This window comes from Saimiri boliviensis, chromosome 7 (genome assembly GCF_048565385.1).
Source record: "Saimiri boliviensis isolate mSaiBol1 chromosome 7, mSaiBol1.pri, whole genome shotgun sequence".
Taxonomy (NCBI): Eukaryota; Metazoa; Chordata; class Mammalia; order Primates; family Cebidae; genus Saimiri; species Saimiri boliviensis.
In genome coordinates, this window is record NC_133455.1 from 57,028,621 (window position 1) to 57,054,676 (window position 26,056).

At 36.7% G+C, this 26,056-nt stretch overlaps 1 protein-coding gene and 1 non-coding gene across 17 annotated transcripts in view; one reads left to right on the forward strand and one right to left on the reverse strand.

Annotated features, from left to right (window-relative positions):
• Window positions 1–924: 924 nt before the first annotated feature.
• Window positions 925–1,088, reverse strand: LOC120365232 (U1 spliceosomal RNA). Its single transcript, XR_005580239.1, has one exon. It is a non-coding gene; the product is annotated as a U1 spliceosomal RNA (small nuclear RNA).
• A 1,801-nt stretch (window positions 1,089–2,889) lies between these two features.
• KCNC2 (potassium voltage-gated channel subfamily C member 2) overlaps window positions 2,890–26,056 on the forward strand; it is a 171,922-nt gene continuing 148,755 nt past the window's right edge. For 7 of the 16 annotated variants that reach the window (XM_039472447.2, XM_039472444.2, XM_039472450.2 and 4 more), the window contains exons 1-2: window positions 2,892–3,527; window positions 4,772–5,477. In XM_039472447.2, the coding sequence (XP_039328381.1) occupies window positions 4,791–5,477 (687 nt within the window). In that variant the 5' untranslated portion in view covers window positions 2,892–3,527; window positions 4,772–4,790. Of the gene's footprint in view, window positions 3,528–4,769; window positions 5,478–26,056 lie in introns of those variants that run through there. The other 9 variants (XR_012518410.1, XM_039472453.2, XM_039472452.2 and 6 more) reach the window with 4 other exon arrangements.

Here is a 26,056-nt window from a genome sequence, read left to right on the forward strand (position 1 = left end):
CTGTAGGGAGCAATAAGAAATTGTGACCATTCTTTAATCTACTGCAGAAGAATTTTGTTTATGGATATATTACTTTTTGAGAGTGAACAATAATTTTAAAATCCTCACATTAGACTTTAGAAGAATTAAGTTGTTCAAATGCTAAACTTTTGCAAGTATGTCATTCTGACAGTCACAGTGTGGCTTCATGAGATCAATCCACGTTTCTGATGGTGACGTAGTGCTTAGTTTCTGTAGCCTTTCTGTGATGCTGACTCAAGAATTATAAAGGAAGCAGCATTTTAGTTGCTTCCCTTCAAGGGGTAATGTCCATACAGTTTTCTAAATCCTTGCTCCACACAGACCACAAAGGAAACCACAAATGCTTTTCCCCCTCAGTTTTCCATTGCCATATTTCAAAGCTTTGCTTTCTTTTCACTTTTATCTGAGTTTTACAGCAGGATCAGTGAGGTTCGTTGGCTGGAGGGGTTTTCTGTTCTCTCCTGTCTTATATAACGAAGCCTGGATATTTGTCTTAGGATCTTCCCCTGTTCTATTAACCAGAAAAAAAAAAGAGACTGTATTTTATTCATTGCTTTGTGTATCAATTCTCCATTGACATGCCCATCTCATCCTTTTATCTTCCCACATTCTTATTTTCAAACTTATCTGACATGTTCTCTAATTTCACATATACTCCTTTTTTGAATCACAAGAAAGTCTTGAGTTCTTCTAAAAGACGATCCTCCTGTCAATGTGATTATTTCTAGATAGCTTATATAATATAACCTTACACTCAAATTGATTCATTAGATCTTTGTCTTTCCATTTTTCTCCCCATGGGTACTTTGCATTATCTTTATCTATATCTATATCTATATCTATATCTATATCTATATCTATATCTATCTATCTATATATATATATATAATACCAAAAAAAAAACAGGGGAAAGCGCAAATACAATCCCCCACTACCATAAATTATGCAGTTGAGTTTCCCATATTTGGGGAAATCGCAGGGGTCAGCACATCTGGAGTGCAATGGATAAGCCTCGCCCTGGGAAAACCATCTTCGTGATCATGATATCTCCCCTGCCAGGTAAGTATGAGTTATCTTTTTATAGTCTTACAATTTCACGCATTTTTGCCACTTAAATTAAAAGGGGGTAATTTATGTGAAGTGTGTTACACATAGTATGATCTAAGTAAATATCTATTATTAAAAATGCCTCTGTTACTATTACAGTTGTTAATTTATTCTAAAGCAAACCACACTCCCCCTTTTCCCTACTGAATTTACATTAGGCAATATAAGACACCATCTAGACAATGGAAGAATGACGGTTAGAAGGTGAATAGACTCTTTCTTTGTAATTTTTTTGGCAATTGAAATTTACTATCATTGTTATTTTTAGAAATACCTCAGTGATTGATAATTGTACAAAACTAAAATCATTTTCTTTACATTCAAGCCTTATGTATTTTGTATGTGTTAGTAACTTAAATGCTGGGTCCATATAGCTGTTATTTACATTGTCTTTATACATTTACTGTCAGATTGTCAGTATTTTAAAAAATAAATGTATATATTAATACTTATATATTTGCATTTATTTTGTAGGCATCAATGACCTTCCAAAGAACTTTTAGTTCTCTACTTTGTTTACCTATATAACGTGTCATAACAGACAGGTGTTTTATTTGGTGATTTCACATTTTACTACCTGTTTTACCACCACCTATATTGCTAAAATAACTCATAAGTCTTGCTCTTTCTAAACCATAGTATCGATATTAATACCTATTTATCAAAGAGATCTTCTTCCATAGAGGACCTGGTGTTTTCCCTACTGGGTGGACTTCAGTCCTAACAAACTATGCCTGTAGAATAGTTTCTGCCTTCCTTCCTTGTCTGTCTCTTTCTTTCTTTCTTTCTTTCCTTTCTTTCTTTCTTCTTTCTCTCTTTCTTTCTTTCTTTTTTTCTTTCTTTCTTGGAAAGTGCACACAGATACACACATGCACACACACACACACACATATGATCTGATTGGTGATGAGGCCTGTTATAGGTTGAATAGCGCCCCCTCTCCTAATAAAAGTTATATTGGAGTTTTAACCTTCAGTACCTCAGAATGTAACCTTATACGGAGATAGAGTCTTTATAGAGATAGTCAAGTTAAAAAGGAGTCATTTAGGGTAGGCACTAATCTAACAGATGTTCTTATAGAAAGAGAACTTTTGGACACAGCAGCAGATATGCATGGAGGGAAAAGAATCGGAAGAGACACAGGGAGAAGATGGCCATCTACAAGCCAAGGAGGGAGGCCTGGAACAGATACTTTCTCCACAATCCTCAGAAGTCAACCCTAGCAACACCTTAATTTTGTATTTGCAACTGGAAGAACCATGAGACAATACATTTCTGCTGTTTAAGCCCCACAGTTTGCGATACTTTCTTATGGCAGCTCTAGCAAACTAATACAAGGGGCAATGAAAACTTGAGACAGGGTGGAATTGGCTTATTAGATAATTACTTAGATAACTTGGGTATCTGTGGCTCTTCTCTTCAGGTTCAGACCAAAACAAAAAACAAAAACAAAAAACTGGATCTTTTACTTTGTAAAGCATTATCAGCCTGGGATAAACTTCTGAAACTTGATTTGCTTTAGATAACTATAGTGTGGTGGCTGGAGACCTACGTTTGATTTGAAAAAGCAAGGCAAGCTATGCATAAGACCTAAGAAAGAATATTCACTGTCACCTGTAAATAGACCACTCTCTCCGGTCAGCTGTCAGTGAGAAAAAATAATGCAATTGGTCTTAGATTCTCTCACTTGTTGGAAGGGGTGGGGCATGGTGAGGGGTGGGGGAAGAGAGAGGGTGTGGAGAGTGGGGTGTAAATAACGCAGGCAGAAGCTCCAGAGAGGGTGGAGACAGAGCTTCACGGAAGAAAAATATGTGAACCTGGTTGGTACAACAGAGCTTCTCCAGACCCACCCACCCACCCCTTCCTGAGCTCTGTGCCTCGGGTGGCGGCGGGAGGTTGACGGCTAGTGGTGCTGAAGGGACAGCTCCAGCAGTGGCTGATTTCGGGGGAGAAACGAAACCTGCAGATGGAATCCGAGCAGGGCGACTTCACCTTCAAGTGGTGAGCTCTCCTGACCTCCGGCCAGTCTCCGCTCCATTCACTGGCAGCCGATCTGCCCGCTCCCGGTGGGGTCGGGCAGTGCCGGCTGGACCCGCCCCGAGCTCCATGGTTTGCCCAACCCTGCGCGATGGTGACTCTGGGCGCGGAGGTTGGCAACTGGCAAATCCGCAGATCACAGAATGAAGGCGGGGAGCGCGGCTGGCGGCCGGCGGGGGCTGTCTCCCCCACCCCAGCGCCCAGAGAAGCTGCTCAACCACCTGAATCCGGAAAACGCCAACAAGTAGTTTCTCTTTGGAGAAGGGCGGCTCAGCTGGGCGCCAAGACTCAGTCCCGCTGCCCAGAGAACCTCATCCACTCGGAAACCAAAGCAGAACCACTTTTCTCTGGGTCTCGTTAAGGTATCTGGAAATGGGGGTGAGGGTGGTGAAAGGGGCGAATTCCTGGAAAGGGCATGTTGACTCTGCAGGCAGGCATCCCCCAGCCTCCTTTCCGCAATAGGAATGTGGAGATGAAGCCCTGGGGAGAGGTGGCTGGGAGGCTGGAAACAGGGACACTGTCAGCTCAGGGACCCAGGGGGTGTGCCTCCAAGCAGCTTTTCCCGGAGCCTCGCCCCTTCTAGAAAGCAACCCCCCCACCCTCCACCCCCTAAAGGATTTGTTTTTCTTGTGATGGGGGATGGGTGGCATGCATTGATCACTTCTGTTCTTAAAGATGGATCCTAATTAGTCGTTTTCTTTCCCAAGAAATAAGAATATCAACAACAACAACAACAATAATAATGTGAAAAGGAAATTGGATGAGGAAATAAGTCAGAGGTCTCCTAGGTGAAAAGCAACAGCAGAGATTTTTTTTTTTTAATCTGACTTCTGCGTTGTCTTTTTGCATGGTGTGTGAGCAAGTGTAGAGGTGAATCTAGAACAGGTTGCGCAGAGGGCACTGCCTGAGCGTTAGGGAGTAGGGAGGGGCCCGGGGTTGATCTAGGGTGGGTGTGGAATCGGGGCTCTTCGCTGGGCGGGGGAGGGTGTACTCTCACCCAACACTGCCAAGTTGCCTAAAAAAAAAAAAGAAAGAAAGAAAAGAAAAGAAAAAAGGAAAGAAAGAAAAAAAAACCTCCCTGCCTAAGGGAATTGCATCCAGGCTAGGGGAAGGGGAGAAAGAGGAGGGTCTTGAAGAGTGGGAGTGAGAGGCCAACCGGGGGAGGAGGAGAGAATAGGGCAAAGGAGAGGGAGAAAGTCGGCTTAGAAGAAGATAGAGGGGTGTTGGGGAGGCAAAGAAGGCGTTAGGGGCTGGGAGCAGCTTGGACTTGGGAGGGAACAGAAAGGAGGAAAAGTGGAAGGTGAAAAGATGAAGGAGAAGGGATCAGAGCCTTAAAAAAGAAAGGCGTGAGGCAGGGGAAACTGTGTCATGAAAGGTCAAGAAAGACTTGGACTGCTAGCTCTGTAGTTCTCTGGAAACCTGGGAAAGGTGTGATGCAAGAGGCGGGGACAGCGCTGGACGCTGATTCCCTCCAGGGAGGGTCCTCTGCCCCACTCCTGCCTGCCAACCCTGCATCCCGGGACTCGCTCTGGGTTGGTGGTGGGGGTCATGGCGTGTTGTTGACGGCCCAGATCTTTAACTCGGCGCTGTGTTCGCCTTCCCCCAGTCATGTCTGAGTCACAGAGATGGGCAAGATCGAGAACAACGAGAGGGTGATCCTCAATGTCGGGGGCACCCGGCACGAAACCTACCGCAGCACCCTCAAGACCCTGCCCGGAACACGCCTGGCCCTCCTCGCCTCCTCCGAGCCCCCGGGCGACTGCCCCACCACGGCGGGCGACAAGCTGCAGCCGTCGCCTCCTCCGCTGTCGCCGCCGCCGAGAGCGCCCCCGCTGTCCCCCGGGCCCGGCGGCTGCTTCGAGGGCGGCGCCGGCAACTGCAGCTCCCGCGGCTGCCGGGCCAGCGACCACCCCGGGGGCGGCCGCGAGTTCTTCTTCGACCGGCACCCGGGCGTCTTCGCCTATGTGCTCAACTACTACCGCACGGGCAAGCTGCACTGCCCCGCAGACGTGTGCGGGCCGCTCTTCGAGGAGGAGCTGGCCTTCTGGGGCATCGACGAGACCGACGTGGAGCCCTGCTGCTGGATGACCTACCGGCAGCACCGCGACGCCGAGGAGGCGCTGGACATCTTCGAGACCCCCGACCTCATCGGCGGCGACCCCGGCGACGACGAGGACCTGGCGGCCAAGAGGCTGGGCATCGAGGACGCGGCGGGGCTCGGGGGCCCCGATGGCAAATCCGGCCGCTGGAGGAGGCTGCAGCCCCGCATGTGGGCCCTCTTCGAAGACCCCTACTCGTCCAGAGCCGCCAGGGTAAGGACAGAATCGACCCTTTCCCTGCTGTTTCAGCTTCTTCCAACTCCCTCCCCAACTTTCTGTTCCTTTCCACCCCAGGGCCTGGGGCTGGGGGGCGGGTAGAAGAGACCGGGGCTCCCTAGCGACGCAGTCAGAGGCTCATCTCTTGCACGGTAAACCCAGGGACCCTGGCCACCATCCCCACCCACTCCCATGTTTCTCCTCCTTCCCTTCTCCCAACTCAAACAGATTTACTTTAGCAGATGGGACCTAGAGGGCAAATGCCGACTTCTCTGTGCACGTCTTCTGGACCTTGTCCTGAAACGGGTATGACGATTCATCTCGAGTTTCTCCCTCACTCCTTTGTTCTAACTTTTCCTTTAGCTCAGATCTCTCTTCTGGCCTCCTGGTCATCCATCGCTATTTCACATTTTCAGTGAGGCTCCTTCACATCTGACTCACCCAGAGCAGTGGCTCCAACTAAGGGTTGAATCTGAGGACAGAGGAAGGGGAAATGGAATATAGCTATGTGGCTGGGGAGATGGGGGGGAGGAAACCTTTGCCAGGAGGTTTACTTTGTGAAGAGAATCTCCAGAACGTTGTTTGGGCCTGTCACTTTCCAAAGGAGGAGAATACTAGGATTGTCTGTTTCCATGAGTTGACTAGAGAGCCCACATACACATGGAATTTTGAACCTAGTGCCTTTCCCTTTGGGCTGTATCTCTGATCCTTGCAGGTTAAACATGCATTAACCACGGCAAGGATCTTAGTTCTCTAAATCTGAGTAATTTGGATTGGAACAAACTTTATTTTACTTTTAATATTGTGACTCCAGCCTCAATGTTCCTTTCTGGGTTTTAGTTTAATGACAGCTTAATTTTAATCCTTTACACTTTCAATTCTTTAAAATCTCATGAAGAGATTATAAAAGTAACCAATAATGGTTTCTCTTGTTGAAAGGAAATAAAAGACATATAAATAACCAAAAAGTATACAGTATGTGAATGGTTTTTAATTATATGTGAGAACTAAATACTGTATTCAGTTAAATCTTTGCAACTGCATGTGTCTGGTTTGCTTCTGACACCCAGAAAAGACACCCCCTGTGCAGAATGGGAGTTTTCCCAAGTTTACTTTGGCTCTATCCTCATTATTTTCTTCCTCTGTCTATGTCAGAAGTGCCTGCATCTGAGATGTTATGCAGCTATCTACTAACTTGTCAGAAGATGTGCTTCTGATAACACTTTGGAAGTCTGTGGATGTGTTTTGTTCTCAGTGTGAAATAAAATATGAAAGAGACAATTTAAAACATTGCTACTCTTTTGGGTTTGGTATTTAAATGCATACATAAATTCTAGCATGCCCACATACACATATTTGAACACAGAATTAATAGCTTCAACTTGGAAATCTTTTTTTTTTTTTTTCAGGCCATGCCATAAATTCAACAACAGAGTTGGCATTCAGGAAAAAACCCCAAACTAACCAAACAAAACACAAGTGCATATTTATTTAAATTAAAACACAGGCTCATGACCATTACATCTGTGCATCTGTGTTTTTTGGATTCCAGCTGAGTGTCATGGAGCCCTTTCCACTTGATGGCTAAAAAAAAATCTGAATTTGTTTTCAGACTCATCATGTGATTCCTTTTTCCAGATCATGTGCTACAAAAGGACAGAATGTTTTATTATTTTTCCTTATGATAACATAATACATTTTACTGTAAGCCATATTGCATAGCAAAAACTTTAAGAAGGTGTTCAACTTTTATCATTGCCATGAAATTTGATTCTATAGATTATTGATCAGGACAAACCATTGACTTGAAAATTGTGTTTTAAAAAATTTTACTTTGAGATTTCATTATAATAATCTTGAGGCTTTGATCTGCATCTGTTTTAGGTGAGAAAAGAATACATCAAAATAGAGAATAAAACAAGGTCAAAGAGCAAATAGAAGCAGAATAATCTAAGAATCATAGACCTGAAAATTTTATTTGAGGTCATGTTTGGTCAAGACCCTTTACATTGTAGATGAGGAAAATGAAGACTGCAGATGCTAAGTGATGGCCAAGGTCACACATCAAGTTAATAGCAAAGCCAAAATTATCCCAGAGGTCTCATGACACTCTCCTCCCGCCCTTTCTACCCAAACTACTGATTATAACTGGACTGGATTGTGAAATCTCTGCACATCTAATTGCTCTTGAGATTTAATGTGGCAAAAGACATTCATTGGAATCCTAACTTTGACAGGTCATCTATGATTTTTAAAATATATGTATTCCAGGACTTTGCCTCCCAGAATTCTTACCCTTTACCATCCAAGAGTAGAATAAAAATATGGGACTTGAATTAACTTCTTAAAAAGAATCCTGTTTGAACTTTTCATTTTTATTGACCAGTCAGTGTTTAATGTTTGCCTTTCTTTTGTGGGCCTTGTCTTCAGGGAAATTCCTTTTGAAATTACTAGGGGATGGCTAAAAAAAAAAAGTAGTCAGAGGTCACCATTCTATTTAAAAATGATTTAATATTTTTACCTGAGCACTTTTAGTCAAGATGGTAACCTGACTTAATGTTATCTGACTAGTTTCAAAGATAGAATTATATGTGAAGGCCACAAGTTGAAATTATATTTTGTATGGACGCAAGTCTAGAAAACATGAAACAGTTATCAAGTGGTTTGCTTCAGTTGTCTTATTATCATGAGTCTCATTCTTAATAGAAGTATTTAAACTTTTATAAACACTCTTACTTTTTAACATTAGTTCATCTTTTATTCAAATATTTGACATGAAAAATTTTAACTATCTGAATTCTTTTGAAGTCACTATACCTGTTTCACAATTTTCTTTTTTCTTAAATATTGAAAAGATTGGATCAGTTATATAATAGATGTGTTTTGTTTTTAACTTTTATGATCTAAATGAGACAAAAACAACAGCGATAGGGATAGACTAATTAATTGAATTTGCTATGCTGTATTTTTGCCTTTCATTTTGGTTGGCATGTCCCTCTCCCCTATGATTTTTAATTTATGAAGTGAATACATATTTGAGGGGTCTAAATTGTTCTCTTTTGTTTGGTAAATAAGTTTATATTTAATACATTTAAATTCTTATACTTGACAATAGTGTTCAAAAATAGAAATATATAAAAATTCAAATATAAGTTGTCATGGAAACCTGTTGTGGAGAAAATAAGATCAGGAAAAACAAGAGAGGTTATTTTGTTGATGCTAGTGAGTGATAGTTGCAAACAGTGAAAAACAGGGATGCAGAAATGTGTATGTAGAAATGTAATGCACTGTATATTTTCAATTCAACATGTAATTGTTAGGGAAAAAATGAAGCTTGTATGTGCTTTCCTTTGAAGAATGTATCATAAATAAGAGGACAGTCACAAGGCAGACACTCCTTGATAGAGTTTCCAGATTTTTAGAAGTTTTTAAAAATCACATAAGGACAAAATACGAAAATAGACAATTTTGAAGAATCTGTTTGCAATATTAAACAGCTGAGAGCAGTTATAAGTTTCTCTTTCTGTTCTTTCACTTATATCTTTATAGGTTAAGAGAGATGATTAAATTCAGCTCTGTTTTAGAGTGTTGGCTCTTCTTGGTGATTTATGCATATCTTTGATTACCAGGTAGATCTTTTGTTTTTTACTTTTAAAGCACATTTTAGAAAAGAAAATACAAAATAATAACTGTCATGGAACTCCACTTAAGATGTTGGCTTTTTGGTGTGTGTCTAGATTTTTCACATACATTCCCCCGAGCTTTAGCTCATTTACCGTTATTCAGATACGATAAATGAGATGCATTGTATGTCATATATAATCCTTCTCAATCATATATGGATTGTGATAGTGAATCTATCATTTTTTTAAATCTTAAAAATATTCACTTTATTAGCATTATAGATTATTTCCACAGCATTACTAAAAATACTACTTAGAAGCTATTAAAATTGAAATTTTAATTTCTAGCGTTAGAATCAAATTTGCAAATATTTAATTTACTTTGTATGGGCCACTCTTTTCTCCTCCTCAAATCACAAAACAAAACAAGAAATAAATAATCTAAATAAATATTTGCTGGTATTAAATGTAGCAGTTTATTTTTAAAAATTATAATAAGGTATAGAAAGATTTTGAATCATATATTAAGATTAAAGGAAGAAAATATATTAATTCTTGTTTTGCAAACGTGGTTCTAATTAAAAGAATTAATGATTAAATATAGCTATTCATAAAATATTGCTGTCAATTATTAAAATTTTAGAAAGCTCATTTATCTAATGAATATTGATTATGCTGTCACTGTAGACTGGAAACTATGAAAAGTACTCGGAATGCATGAAGAAGATATAGTTCTTTGCCCTCAAAGAGCTCACCTCTCTATTTATAATAAAACTTTTCCTAAAGGCATTATATATTAAATTACAAAAATAAGATTATAGCAAGCAAAATTCTAGAGGTGTTAAAAATGAATTCCCCCCCCAAAAATAAACCTCACATAGGAATATTGCCTGACATATGAAATAAAATGTTCCTTTTAGATATTATTATTATTAATTATTAAGATATTATTAATATTATTTTATTACAAAATATTAGGCCTTTTATTCTTTATTTTTCTGTTTTCACAATGACTTACAGGCTCTCTCCCTACAATATAATGAAGACCATACTTATACCCAACAACAATTTGAACTATTTGTGGGTATGGCCAAGTTTCTTCATTATTTCCATTTAATTACAAGTCATAGCCAACCACAACTTGGCCAACATGGGCCAACCCAAACTTCATATTCCTCGAAAGAATCTGCTATAATAGTCTAGTGTGTTTGCCTTGCCATCTAAGGATTTAAGTGTCTTTTAACATATTCAGGGTCACTAGTTAAAAGGCTTATAAATACATTTAATTTTATGCTTATATTCTGAGCATTGGATAGAATCAGAGAGTTCCTGATTTAACAGATTACTGAAAGAACCAAGTAAATTTAGTTGCCAATTAAATATAAATACTAGTGACATAAATACGAGGTGATCTGATATATGTCTGGACATTAGGTGTGCAAAAAAGTTAATGTAGTTGGATATATTAGGTGTAACCTTTTTCTGCAATATTTTGCCAAGAGCTTATTTGTAGATCTGAGCTGACAAAATTAAAGACAAGGAAAGCTTTTATGTTTGTCAAGAAGCTCATTTTCAAAGCAACTGAAAAGGAAGCTATAGATAAACCTTTTTGTAGAAAATGTTTATCATTACCATCAATTTTTACTACTACGAATAAAGTAAATGTGACTTTAAAATCTTGTATTCTTTGAACTTCTGAGTCATATATTCTTTTTATTGTGGGAACCTTTATAAATGTGTCTAAATAAAACAGTAAAGGGCATTAAAGATAAACACAGATCTGTATAAGAAAATATAGAGTGGCAAAATCGTCCAAAAAATAGCCATCAATATATTCCATAAACTTAATTTAATTCTGGTTGAAATATGAAGTGCTTTTTTTAAAGAAGAACAGTCAGGGTACTTCTTTTAAGACAGAAAAGCACTGCTTTTTTGCTTTCCATGTAGATTGAAGAATGGCAATAATCTTAATATTGTGTAGTCAATATTTTCAAAGAAAGTGAATAGAATGTGTGTGTTGGGAGGAGAACAGAGAAGGACTGGATATTACATGGAAAAATAACTGAAAAATGCCTAAATTGAAACCTATCAGACCTAAACTTCAACCCTGATTTCAACACTAGTAGTGTGACTTTGGAGAATTTACTTCATCCTACCGAATCTTGATTCCCTTTGCTTTATTCTGAAAAGTCAAATCCAAACATTGGGATGACACATTGGACTAGATAGTATCTGAAGTTCTTTTCAGTTCTAAAATTTTGAGGTTTGTAGGATAATTATTGCTAAAGATTCTGGGGGAGAGAGGAATGAACAACATGTTTGTTCCTATTGCACTCCAAAGACCATCACAGTAATAAGGTAAACCAGAATCTGTTTTGTTTTGTTTTTTTAATTTTCATTTGTAACTTTCAGCCCTTTTTTCCCCTCTACAGCTGTTGGGTAGCTACTGCTGTGGTTACCATAGAAACAGGTTAGCTCCCAGCTTCCTGTTTCCATTGAAAACAGCTTTCTCTCAACCACATATTGATCTCAGGAAATCATTTTGCCGTGGCTCTGTCATGAAACCCATGCAGATGATCGGCTCTGTCATTTCCTAGGTCTAATATTCAGTGCAGGTGTATATCCATCCACCTGCAAGGGTAACTAATTAGATAATCTCAGTTTTATTTTCACTTAAAAAGTATCTTGTCAACAACACCATGTTTTTCCCCTTTTCATATTTTATATAGAAGGAAAGTCTTATTCTCTTGAGGACTTACACTATGCCTAACACATTTAAATGTTTATAAAATAGGGTCAAATTATTCAATTCTAATCTCTTCAATAACCCATTGTATCAGAGTAAACATAGAAAATAGTGTGCTGCCTAGCATAAGTTAAAATTATATTTTGTTCATAATGTTCATTAAGATATATTTTAATGTGCTCCATAATGAAGAGATTTTTTAATGAATGTGCATTTGTAGTGCATAGTGCTCCAGATTTCTCTTTTGAGAAAATCATTGTTCTATTTCAGGGTATACATATCTACATAAAAAGAATATATATTCACTGTTATAATACAGATACATACTCAGAGAATATGTTTGTAAAATTTGTATGTAGGTAAGAGATGGAATAGACTTGTGGGAATATGGCTTAAAGTTCTGACTGAGAAGTGCATATGTGTGCATGTTACCATATGTGTCCAAAATATTTATTACATTAGTGAAATTGGTGAAGAAATATATGATAGACTTCCGGTGTTTATGCTGTTTAAAATGGGAAGAAAATTGGCAATCATCTGGCACAACTGTCTCAATTCACAGAGAAGACAATTGACATGTTTCAGCCACGACAAGTTAATGGCAATGCAAGGGCTAGTATTTAGATCTTGTGATTTCTGATTAATGTTCATTTCTATTCAATTTTGATTGCTTAGTTTATACTGTTACATTTAACACCAAATGCACAAATTTTCGCTGTTGGTAGAAGCAGCAAGCCTGTTAGGAAGGATTAGCTCTGACCCCTTCCATGTCTTATTGTTCAACAATATCAGAAATTTGTCATTATTTTAGGGATTTGCCTTATTTTCAGGATTCCCCTCCAGTTGCAGCCTTCCATTCCTGCCTTCTCCACTAGTTTTACATCATATTGTTTCACTTCCTTAAAGCCTTAAAACTAGCCTGCTTATGCTCTTAACTACCCCCCACATTTTTTTCCTTCAGTTTGTAATACCTATGAGAAGATCTGCAGAAGCCTACCTCCCAAACTGAGCCAGGAGATATTTATATAATTAAGAAATGATGCTTATTGTTCCTTTGACCCTTTTGTGTATGTGTCTTTTGTAACATGTTTTTCTACTCTTACTTTATTTATTTTTAATGCAACACTGGTTCAACCTATTGGCAATAGAACATCATCTTTTCAAATGTAATTAACCTGGTCATGGTGAGTTTTTCCAGGAATAACTGGTGAATTGAAGAGAAAAGTGTTTAGAGCTATTAGAGATCTGCAAATGAGGTTAAATGTTGTTGTAAGGTCAGTAAACCTTACATTTTGCCATTCTTCAACACTATCTGACTGTGCTGTAGGCATCTTTAAAAATTAGAACAAATTCCAAGATAGTCTTTCTTGACAGGTTTTTCTATAATTTAGTCTTTGCAGTGAAAAGTGTTTTCCTTTGATTTGTCTCTGTGATCAGAGACATACATAGAAAAAATATTTAACTTTTGGTTTCATAAATTCTCTTATTGTATACCACTATTTTATCCAGAATTTTAAAATTGTTTAGTAAATAATAAAATGCAGAGACATCTTTTTATAGTGATTTAAAATAATATTGTCCATATATTCAAATAATATTAATTGACTCTAAATCTAGAGATTACATGATTAGAAATTATGTTTAAGAAAAAACTATTTGAACCAACATGAATTTATTTTTTTTGAGGGTTTTGTCACTTTGGGCTCCATGAGAGGGCCAGGCATTATTCAGAATTTATGTAAAATTTGTGTCTATGTTTGCAAATTATAGAATAGAAATTCAGATATGGAGTTGTTCATTTTGATACTTTTAATTTTATTGACTTAGGATAAAATGCTATTTGCTAACAGTGAATATTGTATAATAATTGTACCAGAAATGATGGCTTAATAATTGTTGCAGTAACAAGTTTCATTACTGATGTTGATGTATTCATTTTTAGATAAAAGTAGTAAAACTGGTATTTAGGAAAACATAACAATACAGTTATCACAGTTCAAATTATCATTTAAGTTGTTCTGCTTGTCTCTTTTAGGCTTCTTCTGGGAGCAATGAGAGGAAGATTATGAAAGTTACTAGAATGCCCTTAATGCAACCAAACAGACTAAGTAGGAAACGGACAGAATAGACCCTTAACTGGCCCTTGTCTTCTTTACAAACAGAATCTAAAATAGTAGTTATCTTTAATTTTTAAAATCTATTAGAACTTTATAAGTAGGCATGAGTGAACCTGTCACAGTCATCTAAAATAATTAGTGGATGCATCAAAGTTGAGCAACTTTCATATTTGTGTCATTTATATGCTATATGCTTATGCTTAATTCCCAGGCACATAATGTTGACTGTAATTTGACACTTAGAGTGCAGTGCCAGAATACAGAATTTAAGCAAACTAATAAGATCAAAAATATTTTAATGTATTATTAAGCTTTAATAACATTTAAAAATTATTAGACGATGCAAAAGCAGGGTTGTCTTTAATTAATTGCCTCATTTTTTCTATAAATTTACTGTTTAATTCTCAGTTGTAGTATGCACATGCTATCGGTTGCTAGATTTTTTAAATTTAGTGATTGTTTTAAAAATTGATTTCTTTTTCAATTTATACATTGTTGCTTTAATTCATATCTGATTGATCTATCTTAGTAATATTTGTTTTTGAGGAGTAAGTACAGTTGTCAGAGTACTCGACACTGTACTACAGTGCTGGGTTTCTTTATCAATAGTCTTGTGTTTCCTCCACTTTGGCCTGCATTGATTAGATGATAAAGTAGCACGTTGTTGTCAAGATTTGTACATTTTTCCTTTAAACACACTGGGGAGAAAAAAGCATCAAAGTTTCTAATGCTTTTGAATCTGTCAGTTGATAACTATTGAACTTCAACTGTTGGCCAGAATTAGGTTATGTTCCAAGAATGCAAAATGGATTAAAAATTCGCACTTGCCTTCAAGACACTTGTATTTAGTAGGAAAAGAAGAATGATAAATTCGCAGTTATAGTCCATTAAGTGATATACTAAAGACATTGATCTAATATAGACACATAGGTTAGTGGGGAAACAAGTCTCCCATACAAAGAGATGACTTTTGGTTAACTCCCAGAAGATAAGTAGGCTTAAGAAGAAGATAAGTAGGGTAAGGTCAGTGGAATAGTGAGCAAACATGAAGGCTTAACAGGGAATATTACATCATGTAACACTGAGTAATAAAAAGATCTCAAGGCATGAAACATGGCAAAAACAGAAGAATAGGCTGGAAAAAACAGGGAGGGTGGACATTGGAAAGGAGGGGACCACTGGGCTTATATATAAGATATCCTGCTTAGAGGTAAGACTCTCAGTCCAGGACAGCAATGGATACTGTTTTTTTCAGTTTACTTAAAATTTGCAGTTCACAAATTTAGATGTGCCTATGAATCACCTAAGAGGATGACTAAAATTGTACATATCAGGTCTCATCCAGAGATCCTAATTCAGTGGGATTTGAGTAAGATTCAGATCAGGTGAATGCGTTTTGAGTTGTAGTTGGCTACTAGCTCAGTATGTAACAGTACTGTGCTATGGTTGCAGAAAAAACAAATACAATTTTACAATGAATTAACAGAACAATCGTACTTCTCAAAGTTACTCAGGGCTCAGTAGGATGTTAACAGGTATTGTCTCTCAAAAGAGTTTCATGGATGGACGAATTTGGAAAAAAGTTCAGATAAAGTTATATAGTTTTTTTTTTTAATTGCATGTCTTCTTAGAGTCAAGAAGTTGAATAACTGGCTGACTTCTGACAGTTGATTTTGAAATGGAAGTGAATTACTGTATTAGTGTTAAGGGTTTGACTGAATATGCTAAATATGAATTCTGACTCCACTACTTACTTGCTGTCTTATCTTCAAGGAATTCTCTAAGCCTCCTTTTTCTCATTTGGACCAGGGAGAAAATAATAATGTCTGACTCAGTAGATTGCTGCGAGGAAAGACTGAGCATATTTATGTTCAGAATCCAGGCTTGGTTCTAGAAATGTTGTATTACTCTTAACATTATCATTGCTATTATTCCTTGAGGCAAGCATTGCTCATTTCTGGAGGTGAAGTGGTCATAGTGGCCTACTTTAAGAAGGCTTTCTGGTGTCAAGAATGTTCAAGAAGAAATAAGTTGTCTCTCCCTCAGATTTTTCATGTGGATTCTAAATGACTATGTGAGTAGTTATAGAAGTAATTATTTCACTTACGTTTAAATGGTAATTAAAATAATATCTAATATATATATATATATATATATATATTATAAGTCAGGCATATTGCAAGTGACAAGGTGAAGGCATATTCCCAGCCCTGAACACACTTGTAGTCTATTGCAAGGAAACAACCAAAGGATGATGGTAGTGCAATGTCATAATATCTGAAGTAGAAGTGAGCATGAACACAGCCTTGCTAGCATTGGAAAAATCTTCCTGGAGGAAAATACATCTGTGTTGGTACCACAGGATGAAGAGGAGATAGATTTTTCAGACAGTGGGGAGAGCCTAAATAGTTTCAACAGGAAAGGAAAGCATGGACTGTTTGTCCTGTTTGAGGTACTGTGAGTAACTGAATACCACTGGAGGGAGCACTGAGTGAAAGGTGGGGAGGCACACCAGGAGACAGACCCCGAGGTTGGCTGGGAATGCTTGATAAATTCTCCTGAGACATTCTGATCTTTCTCTGCTGGTAATAGAGAGATTTTGAAGGATTTTAAGAACAGTGGCAAACAGATTTGTAATTGAGAATATCATTCTGAAGCCTTTGCAGCTGAAGAGGGGATTGGGTTGGAGAGGGTAAGTTTAAGTTTTTCAGAAGGGCCACGGTTTATTGTGTTATTTAAGGAACACAGGTGGTAGGAGACAACATCGAATCTTGAAATAAGGTAGTGGCGGGAGGAATGAAGTAAAATGGTAAAATGGACACAGTTGAAGAGGAGTTTTGATTAATTAGTTAGGGATGAATGAGGCAACAAATAAAGTCAAGAATATTTCCTTAGTTTCTGTTGGATTATGGGACAAGAGAAATGTTGTGACTTCTTTCTCATTCAAGATTCAGTGGTTATGATTTGATAATCTGGCTCATGAGTAGTTAGTTATTTTTTCACAAGATTTAACACTATAATATTTGGTATCGGATTTTGTGATTTTTTTCCTTTTATATTTCTGTGTAAACTACCTAATTATAGAAGGCTACTTCATAGGTTTTATAGATATGAAATTAGATGCTAAGTATGTCAGTTAAGATTTTTGGTTAGTGTAATTCACCACCATAACAAGTTAGTGAGATAAGCAATGCTCTGTACAAGAAATACAGGCCTAAGTCGGGTGCAGTGGCTCACAACTGCAGTCCCAGCACTTTGGTAGGCTGAGGCAGGTGGATTACAACATCAGGAGATCGAGACCATACTGTCTGACACAGTGAAACCCCATCTCTACTAAAAATACAAAAAAACAAAAAAAAATCAGCCAGGCATGGTGGTGGGTGCCTGTAGTCCCAGTGACTCTGAAGGCTGAGGAGGGAGAATCACTTGAACCTGGGATTCGAAGGTTGCAGTGAGCTGATATCTTGCCACTGCACTCCAGCCTGGGCAACAGACTAAGACTACATCTCAAAAAAAATAATTAAAAAAAAATTTTAAAAGGAAATACAGGCCTTACATTGCTATTACTTTATTTAATGCCCAAGAAAATAATATTAGTTTTTGCATGCTTTCTATGAAACAGAACTACCTGTTCCATATAGAAGGCCATATGGATTCCAAAGCTAGAAATTTGAATTGAACTAGAATTAAAGGAAATTGATAACATGATTCTGAAATTCAAAACACTCCTTGGAAAATTGCTTTACATAAAACTCACTGTAGAAAAGTAGAGGAAAGAGCAAAGGTAGTGAAAAAGAAAAACAAAAATGAAAACGGGTATTAAAGTTAAAGTAGGAAGACGGTGACTTCGGAAACAAGGTAGGGTCATTCCTTCTAAAGCACAAAATACCACATTATTTTCTTGTTTTAAAAAAACTTTATCTGTTTTCTTCGACTACATACTAAGATTCATATTCTATATCGTGACTCTTCATAATCTTGTTACTATCTATGCTTCTAGTCATTTTCCTTATAACTCCACTGCCAAAAGTATAGTTATCTTCAAACCACAGTTTTTGCCATTCCTGGGTATTAAGACATGTATTCTCTAGTTATCAAATATTATTTAACACCTCCTCCAAAGCTGTTAGTTTCTTCTCTGAGTTTCCACATAGCTTTATAGACATTGTATAACTTAACTGTGTTAATTTTCTAGGTTTCCATAACAAATCACCACAACCAAATGACTTCAAAGGGTGACTTAAAACAACAGACACTTACCTTCTTACCGTTTTGGAGGCTAGAAGTTAGTTTGGCAGGATTGGTTTCTTCCTTGGCTCTAAAAGGTAATCTGTTCCACGATTCACTGCTAGCTTCTTGGTGTTTCTTTGTGCTTCCTAGCTGTGGACATCTCTCCGTCTTCACATGAAGATCCCCTTCCCCTGTCCCCACCTTGCCCTCAGTGTGTGGGTCTGTTTTGTCTTCTCATCTCTTTGTATATGCAAGGATTTTATTTTCAAGTAAGCTCAAATTCTGAGGTTTGGGGTAGGCATGAATTTTGAGGGACACTATTCAACCCAGTACCCTGATTTTTCCATTTTGAAAACACACTTGCAATATTCAGGAAATCTTTCTTATTGTCTGGTTACTCTTGTTTTCTGGATCTGCATGTTGTAACTTAATGAATATGATGTCTTTGTGAATCTTTCTGAAGATACTGGTTAGAAAATTTTTCTAAATTCTATTATGTTTCTGGTATTAACTCTAGTTCCTCTAGGGAATTTCTTTTTCATTTGTTCATCATGGTTGCTGCATTTTATACTATTGATTCTCTTCAAATATCTTTTCCTCTGGAAGAGAGTTGGGTGAATATAGTGTGTTGTGGGTAGATTGGCAGGATCGTGCAGAACATGGGATTCCCTTTAGGGTGGGTAAGTAGGAGCAGGTGGGCAAATTTGGGTCCTGTGGAGGTCTAAAAAAGGAAATATTTTTTTGGAGATAGAACTTTAGAGTATTTCGGTCAATATAGGGTTATCTTTCCTTTTTCTTTTTCTCCATGTATTTTGAGGAAATATGAAGGTACCTTAGAGTTTGCTCCACTTTTCTTTATCACACCAACATACCTAATTTAGAACTGTCTTCTCTTCTGTTGATTCCCTACTCTATTTATAGAGTTGTTCTTGCTAGCTATATTCTAAGGGCAAATTCTATAGCCAGGCACTGAAAGAAATTCCAGATCTTCTGAGCGGTTGTCCCATAGCCAACTCCCTCTCCTAGCACATACTACTTCTGAATTTGAGGTTCCTCTGGATTTCCTTGGAAAGAAAAGAACCAACCCCAAGAAATGCTCTCTCCTGTACCTATATTGAATTATACTACTCCATCCTATTTGCTTTATATCTCAGTATTCTGGTCCAATAATACTAACTTTTCCTGTTTTGCATTCCTGTGATTTTTTCCCCACCACTTTAAATACAATTTGAGTAAGAAGGTAAGTTTACTATCTTCAACTAGAGTTTGATTATATGTGTATAAGTCTTTTGTTTATACTAGTTATAAATTTGTGTATAGAAACACAATTTAATTTTTGTTGTTGTTACTCAGAATTATGAACAGTATCTGGTTATTTTCTCACTAGGTTTTTAAAAAATTGTAGATATTTATAGGGTACAATGTGATACTTTAATATACGTTTACAATGTAAAGTGATTAAATCTGGCTAATGAATAAATTTCTCACCTCACATACTTTTTTTGTGGTGAAAATGCTTAAAATATTCTCTTTTAGTAGTTTTGAAATATATAATGCATTATTATTTATTATGATCACCATTTTGTGCAGTAGATTACTAAAGCTTAGCTTTTTATCACCATCTGAATAATTCCACGATTTTCCTTGCCTACAAGGATGCATTTCTCTGTGATTCTTTCCCACAAAGGCAATGTTTCTTCTTCTTTTCTTTGAGCTCACCTTCTTTTCCCACTTTTTAATTTATTCTGGTCCCCAAACAACATATACAATCCTACTGAGAAAATTAGAAGCTTAGGCATAATGTGTGATTTTATCATTGCCATAAGAAGCTTTTCAGACTAACAGTACAAGAAAAATTCTTGAAAAGGATCACTCAGACAACGGTGACACTTAATTTGTTATCTACCCACTGAGAATACATTTGTAAGAACCACGGACTTTGATGGCTTAACAAATGTCTCTGAGTCTCCATAGAAAGTACACCATTAAGTCAGAATAATATTTACATATTAGTGCACTTTAAATTTTTACACAGAAACATCACCAGTGGGACGGAATGCCAAGTCCCCATTATGTAGAGAAGCATCCGACTAACAATAATAGATGGCACTGATTGTCCTGCTAATTACAGGGAAATGAGGCCTTCATGGAAGGATGCTGTGTCCTAGGAAAAGATGCTGAAGAATGGATGTTGCAGCAGCAAGGAAATTAGACAAAGAGCGCAGGGAAAAAAAAAAAAGAATTCCTATTTATCACACTGTTGTTATTCTGTTACATTGAATAAATTAGAAATATCCAAAGGTAAATTTTTTCACATTCTATCTAAAACATACTTTATCAAACACATGCTGTAAAGACTATTATATGTAAAACCAAATTATGCCCAGATAGTCTATCTGAGATGTTGTAAACAGGAGAACTGAGAAAGGTGTTTAAAGAAGCATAGGTACATTATAGCAGTCATGCACATAGAGAGAATGAAAGAAGTCTTCATTTGTAATATTAGAGAGATCAGGTAAAACTGTATTGTTTTAGGAAAAACCATTGTGAGATAGTAGATGAAATAAATTTATGAAACAAATTATAGTATTCAAAACAAAGCATTAGAATGAATTTGTGGTTTGAAGATGAGGTGTTTTTGTAATCAAATTATTTAAATTAAAAAATTAAAAACAAAAGGTTTTCTTAGATCACAAATTTAAATATTCTTATAATGGAAAACTTAGCTTACTTTATATAGGTCCTACATGTTCACTTGAAATGTTATTCCTAAATATTTTATGCCTAGTTTTTTTGTGAATGGTATCTTGCCATCCATTACACTTTAATTAGTCATTGATGGCATATGAGTAAGCTACTACTTTTAGTACACTAATCATAGGTATAGTTATCTTACTGAATTCTTATTGATTGAAATAGTATTTAAACTTATTGTCTTAGTTTATTTGTGGATATGCCATATATAAATGATAATTTAGCTTATAATTTATAATAATTATAACTAGTCTGTATCTTATTTATATTATATACATATAATTTGTAACCACTCTTCAGACATAGTTGTACCTGTTTAATTACTACTACTGCTTTTCTGAAATTATATTCTCTGGGGTCAGTTTGGAAACATCTCTGTGATATGCTATATTTTTTCCAATTTCTTTATGGAACTAAGAAATAGCTTGAATACGATATATTTTTTGTGTGTCTTCATGTATCTGAGGATATCTTTCTGTTGTATTCACATATTAAAGTTAGCTTAGTACACAAATTTTGTATGTACAATATTGTTTATTAAAATCTGCTATCTAATATTTAGAAACAATAAAATGTAGGGGAAAAAAGAGGATAGAAACATTTCTATGCTGTGAGCACAGATAAGACCCCAAAACAAATCTTGGATCAGGAAAGGCCTCAAGAAGGGCATAACCTTTGTGCTAAAATCGAAAGGAATAGAATTTTGCCAAAGGAGATAAAGGAGTGTTTAAGAAATAGAAATTAGTGAGATAGAGGTCTTAGAAATGAGAGCAAAGAAAATTAAAAGAACTGACAAGATAGGCATGACCAGAGGAAGAGGGCTAGTGGGGAGCTATTGAAAGAGAGCCTAGAGAGGTAGTTATGGGACAACCAAAGGATATGATCCTACAGCATATTAGCTGTATGACCATGGATGATTTAAGTTTCTTTTTCAGTTTTATAATAAAACCTCCTCATAAATGGGTATTATGAGAATTAAATGAGATAACATATTTAATGTGTGTAGTAGAGTGCCTGACATAAAGTAAGCGTTCTATAAATCATCGCTATTATTATGTGAAGCTTAATGGTAAGCTAATGTTCAAAATCTTTAGTCTAATAACTGGTGGTATTTATCAAGTGATTTTTATATTGGCCAAGCCTGGGGACAGAGCAGCCTCTTTTTCGTTGGCTCATAGGTAGAAAATCCAGGAGGTTATAGAAGACAGTTTTGAAGATCATTATATTTTTTGTCAATAGGTTGCAGAGCACAGCTGACCACCCTCTATCGCTGCTTTGATTGTAATTGCATCAGGTGTGAAACTTGTGTAAAATGAAGTAAGACAACATTTCTGATACCATTGCCTACTTCTCTCTGAATGCAGTGTAGGGAATGAGAGATCAAGTGGTACAGAGAAAAAAATAATAATGAATTGCTGAAGCCTAGCACAGGTTTAATGAATTACTGATGTCGAGCGCAGTTTAATGAATTACTGATGTCGAGTGCAGGTTAAATGAATTACTGATGTCGAGCGCAGGTTAAATGAATTACTGATGTCGAGCACAGGTTAAATGAATTACTGATGCCTAGCACGGGCTGGAACACAGTAGGTACTCAAAGAAGCGTTTTCCTGAAAGACTGGCTGACTGACTGCCTGCCTTTTTGGCGGAAAAGAACACTTTTCAGTAAGCCAGACTCCAAAGGCTTCTACTGCTTCAACTTACGGATGCATCTCCGAGGGAAGCAACTGTAAGTTTCTTTTTTCCCCGAGTTCTGTGACTCCTTGGAATGGTTGTCAGATGATAAGGAACAAAGCACAGGAGTAACCCCTGTCCTCTGTTACACTGCTGGCTGTAGAGAATGTGACCATGGTGGTAACTTTCTTCACCTCCTGAACTATCAAAACAGTAATGACCAAGAAATAATATTGTTGCAGAAGTAGGGTTCATCCCTCTTACAAGTAGCTTCCCATCTTCAGAATGTTATGGGTAGACTGATTCTTGGCTAATGTAGTTTCCTTAGTCAGAAATAATGCCTACACCAACTGTAACTTTCAAGCTGAAGGAAGTTTTAAAATTTTCCTATTTCTGTCACTAATCACCATTTCCATTTCAAGAGCTTGAGCACAAGTTACTATGACCATCAACTCTTCACTATTCTCCTCAACAGTTATTTTGACTAATATAAACCCTTCTGGATTTTGCCATGTTTATTTTCATCTTAAATTTCCTGTGCTACGATAATGTGTCACCTTGTTATTTTTTTATGGATATATTGCCAGATAAAATATGACATCAGGTTAACTTTTAATTTCAGATATATAGTAAATAAATATTTTTAATATAAGAATCTATACTAAATTTTGGTTCATATTTATGCTAAAAAATTGTTCCTTATCTGAAATTCACAATGTTAAATAAAGATCTTATATTTTTATTTGCTAAATCCAGCAACTCTACATTGTATTTTAAAGTGAATTCAGAAAGAAGTTTTTGGTGGTTTTATACTGTAGTCGTTCTCACTGTTTTAGCATTAGTCCTACACACAAAATTTTCCAACCAAACATATTTATGGTGCTGTAGAGTCCGTTGTAAATCTAATTCTAATTTTTGTAACAGTTAGTGTTCAAATAAAGATACATAACTCCTCTGGCCATCCAGTAGCACACTGACGGAACAAAGCAGACAAGGCTGGTCCTTGCCAGAGGTGATTTTGTGGTCCTTGGGCTGGAGAAAGGGTGAAATATCATAGCATTTTCATTAAAACATTATTGGACTAACATACTTCAAATGACCTTCTATTTCTATGTTTACTATTGCTTATACAACTTCTATTATTTGCATATTGATAGTCTGTTCCTAGTATATTTTAATCAAAAAAGGTATGACTATGACAAAAAAGAAGGCTTTTAATTATTACTAGGTAATTACACACAAAGGCAAATACTCTGAGGAAAACTCAGTAACTGCTTAGGTACTGTATAGAAATCCATCTTTTTGTTATAGGCATATTTTTAAATACATGTGTATATGCATTCTTAACTTCTGGCAATTTGAGTTCTCATAATTTTCATTTATACTCTTCAGGCTATTATATTTATGGTGTGACTTGTAATATTTTCAGACAGGCAATAGTAAATGGGCAATTAAACTTAAATAACAGTCTGCTCCATGATATACTCAGAGTAAGGTTGCTTCTGGCCACCACGTTTAACTGGGACATACAATAACTCTCACTGGCCTTCACTATATCTCTTCTGCAAATAACTCTCTCTCTAGCAGTGCCAGCATGCCCTACTGTAAGCTCCCCATAAATCAGCAAGTGAGGAACAAACAGCTGAGGGAAGCTATCTGAGAATGTTGGGACAAAGGAAAAGGTTGGAACAAAAGAGCACATCCTATAAAGTGAATCCAACGAGATTGATTTTCCAGTGTTTGGTAAATTGTCTTTTGAAGTCAGTTATAATAGAGAACTTCAAAACATGTTTTAAAAAATGGTAATGTCATACTAAGGGTATAGTTTCCTAGAGCAGAAGTGTGTTCTTTAGTACATAGTCCTTTGAGATATTGCACATAAAAAACAAATTCCATTTGGGCAGTGAGTCATACCTGCTACCTCCACTTGTAAATTTACAGTGCACATTGTATATTAAAGCCTCTTAGAAATCTCATTTAAAACAAAAAGAGAAAATGCTTATCTTTCAAATTTGTCAGTTGTCTGAAAACATACAGTTTCATGGAATATCTTTTGTAAATTACTATTCTTAGGGCATTTTTGCAAGGAAAGAGATTATTTAATTATCTGATTTTCGATGTTTATATTTTTAAGCCATTCCTTTAGAGTCATATATCACAGTAACTGTGTTAAGACGGCTAATAAAAGGAAAACAATACTTGGATTTACTTTTCTGTGTAAAACTGAAGGACTGAGATGGTAAAATATCAATTTGGCGAAATAAGGATGTAGCTCAACACTGTATGTTTTTCAGTTTGGCCATTATTCCAGACGACATTTGAGGGTTTTTATTACATGGCATCCTAATGTATTAAGGGATCAACAACTAAAAAATAGAGTATGAAAATAAGAATGCCTAGCCGGGTGCGGTGGCTCAAGCCTGTAATCCCAGCACTTTGGGAGGCTGAGGCGGGTGGATCATGAAGTCAAGAGATCGAGACCATCCTGGTCAACATGGTGAAACCCCGTCTCTACTAAAAATATAAAAAATCAGCTGGGCATGGTGATGCGTGCCTGTAAACCCAGCTACTCAGGAGGCTGAGGCAGGAGAATTGCCTGAACCCAGGAGGCGGAGGTTGCAGTGAGCCGAGATCGCGCCATTGCACTCCAGTCTGGGTAACAAGAGCGAAAACTCTGTCTCAAAAAAAAAAAAAAAAAAAAAAAGGAAAGAAAATAAGAATGCCTTCAGGAAAGAATGACAGTTTTTCTTTCAATCAAGGGAAAGACTGCTGAAATGCTGTTGTTTTTGTAATTGGCAAAATTGTTTCTTAATATAATCTTACTTTCAGGAAATAATTTAAAAGAAAGTTTATTAAACATGAGGAACTAGTTTTGCTCAAAAGTATCCCTTGAATAATTGTTTCATAATAGTGAAAAATTTGAAATGATAACATTAATTTACAACAGAAGGAGATGGGATGTATGTAAATTATAACAATCCACATGATGGAATATTCTATTTTGAAAAATATAAAAAGAACATTAGTAACATGGAAAAATGCATATTCTAAAGTATTTTCATAGCAATAAACAGAAGTTTGTTCCTGGTAGATGGCAACACTGGGAATGCCTTGAGTTTGTGAATGCTCCACGAGTAGATTATCGTAACTGGAGTGGTAAGCAGAGGCATAGAATGCATGGGAGGGAGATCCCTGTGTATTTCTTTGAAATGCACCAGATAGATCAAGAAGTCCAAGAAGGATTCTCAGAGAAGCTGGAAGGAAATTTCCCAAGGTGTATGATTTATAGACTCTTTTGTATTATATAACTTCACTGGAATTATACCTCTATTTTCTTTATTTAATTGCAATGAAATTTGTATTTATTTATTTATTTTGAGACAGAGTTTCACTCTTGTTACTCAGACTGGAGCGCAGTGGTGCAATCTTGGC